The 8,671-nt window shown below is 40.1% G+C and overlaps 2 protein-coding genes across 4 annotated transcripts in view; one reads left to right on the forward strand and one right to left on the reverse strand.

Annotated features, from left to right (window-relative positions):
- Nucleotides 1–2,593, reverse strand: part of gstcd (glutathione S-transferase, C-terminal domain containing) — a 43,163-nt gene extending 40,570 nt beyond the window's left edge. Inside the window, exons 1-3 of the mRNA XM_055041353.1 lie at nucleotides 2,523–2,593; nucleotides 1,962–2,407; nucleotides 503–928 (exon numbers count right to left, since the gene is read on the reverse strand). Coding sequence (XP_054897328.1) covers nucleotides 503–928; nucleotides 1,962–2,390 — 855 coding nt within the window. The 5' untranslated portion in view covers nucleotides 2,391–2,407; nucleotides 2,523–2,593. The remainder of the gene's footprint in view (nucleotides 1–502; nucleotides 929–1,961; nucleotides 2,408–2,522) is intronic.
- Nucleotides 2,594–3,141: 548 nt separating this feature from the next.
- Nucleotides 3,142–8,413, forward strand: ints12 (integrator complex subunit 12). 3 transcript variants are annotated; one of them, XM_055041361.1, is made up of 8 exons: nucleotides 3,157–3,245; nucleotides 4,367–4,530; nucleotides 5,105–5,262; nucleotides 5,361–5,513; nucleotides 5,961–6,142; nucleotides 6,272–6,431; nucleotides 6,527–6,670; nucleotides 7,637–8,413. In XM_055041361.1, the coding sequence occupies exons 3-8, from the start codon at nucleotides 5,107–5,109 to the stop codon at nucleotides 8,177–8,179; spliced, it is 1,338 nt and encodes a 445-aa protein (XP_054897336.1). In that variant the 5' UTR covers nucleotides 3,157–3,245; nucleotides 4,367–4,530; nucleotides 5,105–5,106; the 3' UTR covers nucleotides 8,180–8,413. The 3 variants fall into 3 exon arrangements, with proteins under 3 accessions (XP_054897335.1, XP_054897336.1, XP_054897334.1); XM_055041359.1 differs by having other exon boundaries at nucleotides 3,158–3,245; nucleotides 5,958–6,142; XM_055041360.1 differs by lacking the exon at nucleotides 4,367–4,530 and having other exon boundaries at nucleotides 3,142–3,245; nucleotides 5,958–6,142.
- The last annotated feature ends 258 nt before the right edge of the window (nucleotides 8,414–8,671 follow it).

Consider the following 8,671-nt stretch of genomic DNA (forward strand, 5'->3'; position numbering starts at 1 on the left):
CTCACCATGACCGGAGTGTCGGAAACCAGACGTCGGACATTATTTCACAAGTCATCATTATAAAGATGTCAGAGACACGGTGAATATGTATGCAACTGGAGTTGTGTGGCACAGATGGAAAAACATGCATGATGACACAAGTTCTGGATGGTAGCAATTAATGTCTTGTGGCACAATGTCACAGACAATAGCGTGTGTGAATGGGTGAATGAGAAACAGATTGTACAGCACTTAAAACTCCTATGAGTGTGGATTATTTGCCCACATAACAAGTGTTGTGCGAATGCAAACTGCTATTAAACAAAGTGTGTCATTATAGCAAAAGTACTCAACTAATTGCAGTAAAAATAGCATGAAATTAACTTCTGGCATGTGTTTATTGAAATAAAAAGTGCAATTATCCAAGATAAACACCAGAAATAAGGCAATTATTAAGAACAAATCATTTCTCAAAGCGGTAATAAATCCTTATTAACGTTATCATCAAGCCAGAAGGCCTTACCAGATAGTGATGAATGCAGGGCAGCAGCACTACATCAGTCAGAGTGAAGTAAAGTCCCTCAGCAAACACATGCTCCAGTTCAGGTAAATCTGTTGTCTTCACTTTCCTGATCTCAGAGTTCTCTCTAGTGGTTCCTACTGGAACTGAATCCACTGCCAGTTTGGCCAGAGCCGCCCTGAGCTCGAGTCCTTCAAGTTCGGGTTTTCCCTCGCCTTCAGGCGTGCCGTTCTTTTGCCGCTGTCTCTGCTCTTGAAGTTTCTGTCTCCGGATTTTGTCATCGTTGTGTACTTTGACGGGCTCGGCAAGTCGTTGCTCGAGGGTAACAATAGCAGGAGGCAGCAGCTGGGCCTGTTCTGTGGGTTTCTGAAGGTGTTCCTCGACTGCAGAGGGGATGCCCAATTCACACAGTCTGGTCCATTTGCTCACCTTATAGCGAGGAACAAGGAGATCAGATGATAAGATAATACAGAACTCTCCTTAAAATAAAATTTAAAAATCCCTTAGAATTAGTAAGAGCTGTCTACACTTAAGATTTGTTTTAAAATATGCACTTCTCACAAAAACTTAAGGATATTTTGCTTTCAGGTGAAATTTAAGGAAGCTCTAAACCGTTCACGCTAATGTGATTCATCATGAAATCACATCTACTTAAAGGCCCTTATTCTTAAAGGGTTATTTAAGATTTAGAAACATTTTAAACGGAGCTAAAGCCAGCACCACTGCTAATTATGCTACAACAAAAAAATAAAATCTCTATAACGTGTCATGTGTATTTGAGCATCAATTACAGCTTGACAACGAATTGCACTGTTCACAAATCAACTTATTGTATGCAGAGGAATGGCATCCAACTCTTCTAGAAGGGCGCTTCTCAGATTATTGAGATTCTGAGGTACTGAACTGTGACTCGGCTGATCCAAGCGGTCATCTATGAAATTCATGTCTGGAGAAAGTTCAGGTTACTTGATTCAAGGTACTTCAGTCAGCGATTCTACAATGATGTGACCTCAATGAGGTGGAGTGTTGTTGTCCATCAAGGTGGAAATCGGTCTGTTTTGTTAATGCTGTGGTGAAATAATTGGACAGATGACGTTTTTTCAAGTAGCATAGATACTATGCAATTCACAATAGTGTAGGACAGTTCTCTATTCACTAAATACATCTGCCCACACTATAACACCACCAGCACTAAGAGATGATGGCCTATGATGGCTCAAGAATAGCTTTCAGAAAACACCCAGTCAGCAGTTTCTGCAGGATCCTCCTAATCAACCATTCATTTGATTCAGGTGTGCTGGATGGGAGAAGTTCAAATAGTCTGTGACAGAAGAACTGCTCTCAATGTTTCACTTGCACAATCCTTTTAGTTCCATTTTAAATAAAACCACAGTCATCGACATAGATGTGATTCGTGTCAAGCACTTTATCCTGGTGAAACTGTGACACATTTCCAACTAACCTCTGCACAAGCTTTCAGACAGGTTTTCTTAAACCCCAGCAGCTCCTGCACATCCTTCCTGGAGGGGTCAGCCTCGATGGTTCTGATGATGACGTGCCTGAGGACCACCGCCAGCCCAGCCCGGCAGAGCCGCCCGCTCTCATCCACGGCAGCCGGGAGACGGCAACCCCTCACCAGCTGCGGGAGACACTCCGGGGAGAGAAAATCGTACACACTCAGAGACTCTGGGAGGTGAAACCTCTGGGACTCAGGGAAGCTTTTGTTGTCGCTCTCTCTGCGAACCAGGAAGACTTTGAAAGACCTGGACTCGCAGTAGGACAGGAGGAACAGGACGATGGCGGAGTGCAGGGGCAGACGCGGCTCCTCGTCATGGGAACAGACTTCTAAATAGAGGCAGGGATGCATTTGCTCTGCTTCAGAGCGTTTCATCTTATATGGAGTCGATGCTGTGGAGTAGAACGAAAGATATTTGTTTGTTTTGCTTACAAATCACAACCTATTTACATATTTATGCGCCAAAATGCCAACTTCAACGCGTTACATAAAAAACAAAATACTTACAAACACTAGTTGTAACACATGGTTTCTGAACGTTCACAACAGAGCTTCTTCTTCATCTGCATAAAGCTAACAGAACTCCACAGTGCCCTCTGCTGTGAGTAGTGGCAACAACAATAAACTCTCTTTACCGAAACGTCCCATAGAAAATCTATGGAGTATTTTCTAGCAGAAGATTCTTTTTCAAAAGAATGTTCAGTTTTCCTGAAAAACTGAATTTTGGAATTTTATCATCTGACTTGTAGTCATAAGTGAACGACCTAAATATAAAACAGATATGTGTCCACTATCACTTTTATTCTCTGAATTGAGTCACAGGCAAAATGCAACTTTTTGGTTACTCTCTTTATCGAGATGCACTGACGCAGTTTAAGTAATAATAAAGTAAGAACATTTCTGCAGCTGCGGTTTCTGACATGCACCAGCTTTCAAATTTTTACATATATATATATATATATATATATATATATATATATATATATATATATATATATATATATAATATATATATATATATAATATATATATATATATATATATAAGTGGTATATATATATTATATATATATATATATACCACTTTTTTCATATCGTTCCGTTTATGTCTACTCCGGACTTCTTAGGCGGTTGCACCAAAACGGCTTCTGTGGGACGTGTTGCTCAATCTTCCGTTGTTCGGAAACCGAAAATATCTCGATATAGTTAAAGAGACCCACAACAGCCTCAGGTAAGGCCGTTTAAGAGATAACTATACTGAACTCACAGCGGCTTTTATAAATGCCGTTTTTATTGTGAAGGTAACTTTAGCTCCTCACTGCTACCTCAGGACCACAGCTCCTGTCAGTGTTACACAGCCATCAAAAACAAAGATCTGTCTGGGTCTCGGCAGTTAAAAGTCCTTAGCATAAAACATGAGGCATTGGTATTGCTATATGACAATAATATGACGTGGTGGTTAATGCGGGTCTGAGGAAGTACTTTAAATACCTAGTCCTCGCACAACCTGTTTCCTCTCATTTGTTCTTCAATCTTTTTATAAATGGGAAGTTTTTCACATTTAAATCGCAAAATATGCTCAATTACGTGCGGAAAACTCCAAGTGGCCAAGTGAGGAGAAAAGGCTCACTTTCACGAATACTTATATTTATATATTAGTCTCCATTAAAAGAACGCTCGAAATGGATCCCAAACAACACCCACGAAACCACTGCATATCAGTATAGATAATGTGCATATCAGTATAGATAATGTGCATTGCAGGTCACACGATTTGAAAAGCGTGTTTTGCATTACTACTCACCCTGTCCTGTATAAAAACATTAACTTTCCTGCAATTCTACCTGCAAAGCTCTGTACACCAAGAAGTTGAAATGTTTGTCCATTCTTCTAAAGATGAGTGCAGTGGATAATATTTTGAAAACCTCCTTGGAAGCCAAAGTGGGCAAATATGAACCCCACTGTTCTATATGCAGCCCCACAGTAGAGCCTACCAGTAATTAAAAGTCGAAAATGGTAAAGAAATGTCAGTTTTAAGTTTCTTTGAAAAGGCGTTATAACTGCAAAGTATTCTACATGCCTTTTTAAGGTGATATTTCCTCCAAGTTGAAAGTCTTACAAACTCTAATAGTTTTTCTTTCAGGATTGCCATGTATGTAGCTCTATCCATCTTCCCATCAGCTCTGAACAGTTTCACTGACCCTGTTGAACAAAGCACCTCCACAGCATGATTCTGTCACCACTTTGTTTTATTGCAGGGAGGATGTGATCAGGATGGTGTATGGACCATACAGTTTCAATTTTAGTCTCCTCTTGCTTGTTGCAGTGACTTTCTTTACTTCCTCCTACCAGAGAGGCCATATTTGAGGACACAATAATGAAGTGCCCAAGCCCAGTCAGTGTGAACTACTATCCGATGTATCCCTGCTCTAATACACGTGAATCAAATGAATGCCCATTACCAGGCCTCTGCAGTGCTGCATAATATGCTGAGGGAATTCAGACATTTGATTCAGGTATGTTGGAGAAAGGTTGCATGATGGTTGCTCTCAAGGACTGAACTTGGGCACCTCCTGCAACAATCGATAATGATAACTGGGATAATTGGTTGCACTGCATTTTGTTTAGGTGTGTCTGAGGTAGAGCGCATGAAAAGAAATGCATGCAGGGTTTTACTTACATCTTTATTTGTTAATATTTTGATTTCTTGCCCTGTAGCATTATTTTAAATACATTAAAGTCCATATATTTCATGAAGATGATCTTAAGTAGACTAATAACTGAATTGCCATGAAAACTGTTGTTTGAAATGTTTTTCAGGCCTCTAATGTGGGCTGATTTCCACATTACTTGAATTTCAATAATACATATTAGCATTCATTAGAAGATGTGTGCGTTAGAAATTTGCTAACCATTAAACACTCTTTGGATCCTGAGATAGAAAATGTTGTTGTGCCTATTACAGCATAATTTATCTGCAGCCTCATCATTCTAATCATCATCTCTCTGCTCTGGTAGAAAGACGTTGAGGTGTTGGACAGAGCTGTGAACGTTTCAAACTGAAAGCTGACAATGTTTCCTGCTTTGCAGCCATGTCTGGACCTGTCAGCTTGGAGCTGGATCCAATCTTTCTAAAGGGTCTGAGTTATCTGCACTCGAAGAGCAAAGATTCAGCCGAGAAACTCAAAGCTCTGCTCGACGAGTCCCTAGCAAGAGGAAGTGACTCGTCTTACCGGTCCTTGCAGAAAGTAAGAAATATGTCTAGAAAGTCTATATTTACATTCTTATGTCCTCTTTATGTTTCATAAGAATGCAAGCTCTAGTGTTTTCTGTGTTTAATCCCCAGGAGGTGGAGGTGTCAAAGGTGTCCGTGTCCAAGCTGAGCTTGAGTAAACAAGATTTCAAGTCGTCAGGTTCGTCTTCTAACAGCAGCAGTGGAAACAGCAAATCCAGCTCTGAGAAGAGCAAGAAAGATGTGGAGAAAAGGCCATCAGAAAAGGTACGAAGAGGAATATTTTCACAACGATCTAAGGTTCATAGCTTCAAAGCCTTTCACTTGACCAGCATTCAGAAGCTCCCTACTACAGCAATGCCATCAGGGTTGTGATGTAAGTGGATTCTAAAGTTATGATATCAGTTTTTTCACCAACTTATTCATTAAGAAGCGAACAAAGACAGCCTTCCATGTTATCTAAAAACTTCAGTTCAGTTCTGAATGAAAGTTGGTGACTTTGGGATTACCTTTACTCTTTGGCAGTTTTTGTCAACGATGTTCCAGTTTAGATTAGTCATCCATAAGTAAATGTTTCCTTTTTGAAGTGCTTTTTGAATGTTACAATGACATTTTGAAGTTTTGGGGAATAGTCCTTGTTTAGGTTGCCTGACAAGCACAAAAGTCGGATTTGATTGTGAAATTAAAATCTGTGTGTTATTTTCTATAAAGCAGGTCAGGGTTGACCTCAGTGAAGTGGACCCGCCGAAAAAGCCTCGCCTGGAGAAACAGGAGAATCGTTCTTCTCCCATCACTGTTCAGACGAGCAAAGACCTGCTGCCAAACATAAGTGACTATGATGAGACTAATGCTGATGACTTTGCCATGGAGATGGGTCTGGCTTGTGTGGTTTGCAGGTACATTTTAATCTTCTCGTTTTTTGTGGTGGATATAATAATTCTTGATTTGATATCAGGATATTTTGAGGGCAGTATTACTGCCTCATCATCACATTTTAACTTGTTGCGCTTTTTAATGTCAATCAGACAAATGACTGTAAGCATGGGAAACCAGTTAGTGGAGTGCCAGGAGTGTCATAATCTCTATCACCAAGAGTGTCATAGACCTCAAGTGACGGATAAGGAAGTTAACGACCCCCGGCTCGTGTGGTACTGCGCTCGCTGCACCAGGCAAATGAAACGCATGGTAAGGAAAATGATCTGCTCCAGTGTTTCGCTCCGTTGTTATGTTGTCAGCATCTGCTACACCAGTGCCAAATCAACATATTTATTGTTGTTTAGGCCCAGAAACCTCCACAGAAACCTTCCCCTGCGTCTGCATCATCCACACCCGTTGTAAAGGACACTGTGGTGAAGAAGACTGACCTCAAACTGAAAACCGATACGACCAGCACCTTCCAAGCTTTCAAAAGAACCGAAGTGAAGGTATGTGGAGTCGTACAAGCTTATGTCAAACCCTTCCTGTGTTGATTTTGCTTTATCATTTAGATCATTATTCCTGATCAGTGATGATTATGGTTTTCTCATGGTCCACCGCCAGATTTTATTTGTCTAATATAAGACCGTACATTACAACAAAGCTCACTGACTATTAGAAGAGCAGCATCCCACCATCATCCATCCTCCAATGTGCTTAACATTGGAGGATGTTGGGCTTTGGGTGCAAAGTGGAGCGTTTGCAAAGTTGATTTTATTGCTGAAAAGCTCAACCTTGCTCATATTTGATCAGATCCACCGATCCTGTTAAAGTCAATTCCAGTTTCAATTCCAGAACTATTCTGCATCTGTTTGTGTCCCTGAATCAAATAGCGAGTTACTTCCTGAGTGAATCACTATGCATTATCACATGAATGAAATTGCAAGTAATTTCTATCTTTACTTAAAGTTTTTGCAAACAAAGTCATGTTTTGAACAGATAAATCTTCTAATGGCTTAAAAAATTATTATCACTGTTGTTAAATATTTATAATATTATCTTGGAAATTTTTCTTTGATATTACACAATATTCTTCTTATTATATTATATCACTCAATATAATGTTACTGTTAATAGAATAACTGTTAATAGAATAACTGTTAATAGCATTAATTTATGTTCTCTCTATTTAGTGATAATAAAATGTATTTGAATAATTAATTTAAAAAAATACATAAATTGAATTAATAAATTAATTTTATCAGAATATTCTTTTAAATTTAAGTAATCATTAGTACTTGTGATTGCAGAATTAGTGTTAGTGGTTGTTGTCGTGGTTGGACTACATCCTTTTCATCATTCATTTGTTAATTATTTCCAAAACAGCAATGCATTATGGGATGGGATGCAAATAAAATCCTAGCAGATATTGCTCCCTAACAGTTAGACTCTTTGTTTTCTATCGTTTCCTGCAGCCTCCGGCCACATCAGCCAACCCCACCAGTACCAACTCCTCCTCCCCAGGCAGTGGTCTCACTGGCTGGGCTGCGTTTGGTGCCAAAACGAACCCGTCTGCTCCTGCCACTTCCAAACTTTCCTCCTCCGGCCCAAGTGGGAGCAGCAAGACTTTGACAGCTCCCTCTGGTCAGAAACCAGTGGGTTTGTCAGGACTAGCAGGAGCCAAATCGGGACTAGGTGTAAAGGTTCCTGGGAGCAGCAATGGAAATGGCTCCAGCCAGGCAACTCTGAAACCTCCTCCACCTCTAAATCTAGGTAAGCAGACACTTAGCCGCTCATCTAGCGGTGAGAGTCAAGGGAAAGGCTCTTCTTCATCTGGAGCAGGTTCACCAAGCAGCTCACAGGCGGCGGCTGGAGGGAACGGAGGGAATAATGGAGGTAATGGAAACAATGGGAACGGCTCAAAGGGCACGCCGACTTCTCAGGAGTCCCAGCTTCATGCCATGAAACGCCTGCAGATCTTGAAGAAAAAAACGGCTCAGAAGAAACTGAAGAAATAAGTCGAGGTTGAGAGACACGAACCATGAGGACAAAGGATGATGTGAGGAAGTAGAACGTAAACATGTAGATCAGAGCATCGTGTTTGCACAAGGAGTCACCATCATCCAGTCACGTACTTGAACTTCACTGTGTGTTAATGCTGCTGGATTCTGTGTGCCTCTTCTGTACTAACAAAAGTGACCAGTGAGCAAAGTGTCACTTTTTAACAACCCGGTAAATAAATAATCTCTTCACACAAACTGGTTATATCTGTTGCTTTGTAAAAGGATTCCTACACATTGTGGTAAACATTTTGATTTTAGTATTTTTGTCTTGATAATTAGAGGCAAAGAAAATATAAGATGGGGAAACGTTTCATCTCCAGTTTTTTTTCTTCTGTCTTTGCCTCTGAATTTTTCTATTATTTGTTTTGTTCTCTGCTTGCTTTTATTGTTCATGTCCTTCCTTCTTTATATTCTACCTTAATTTTCTCCTTTCTTTGTTTTCATCCC

The sequence above is a fragment of the Poeciliopsis prolifica genome, unplaced genomic scaffold, assembly GCF_027474105.1.
Source record: "Poeciliopsis prolifica strain line A6 unplaced genomic scaffold, Auburn_PproV2 SCAFFOLD016, whole genome shotgun sequence".
NCBI classification, from domain to species: Eukaryota; Metazoa; Chordata; class Actinopteri; order Cyprinodontiformes; family Poeciliidae; genus Poeciliopsis; species Poeciliopsis prolifica.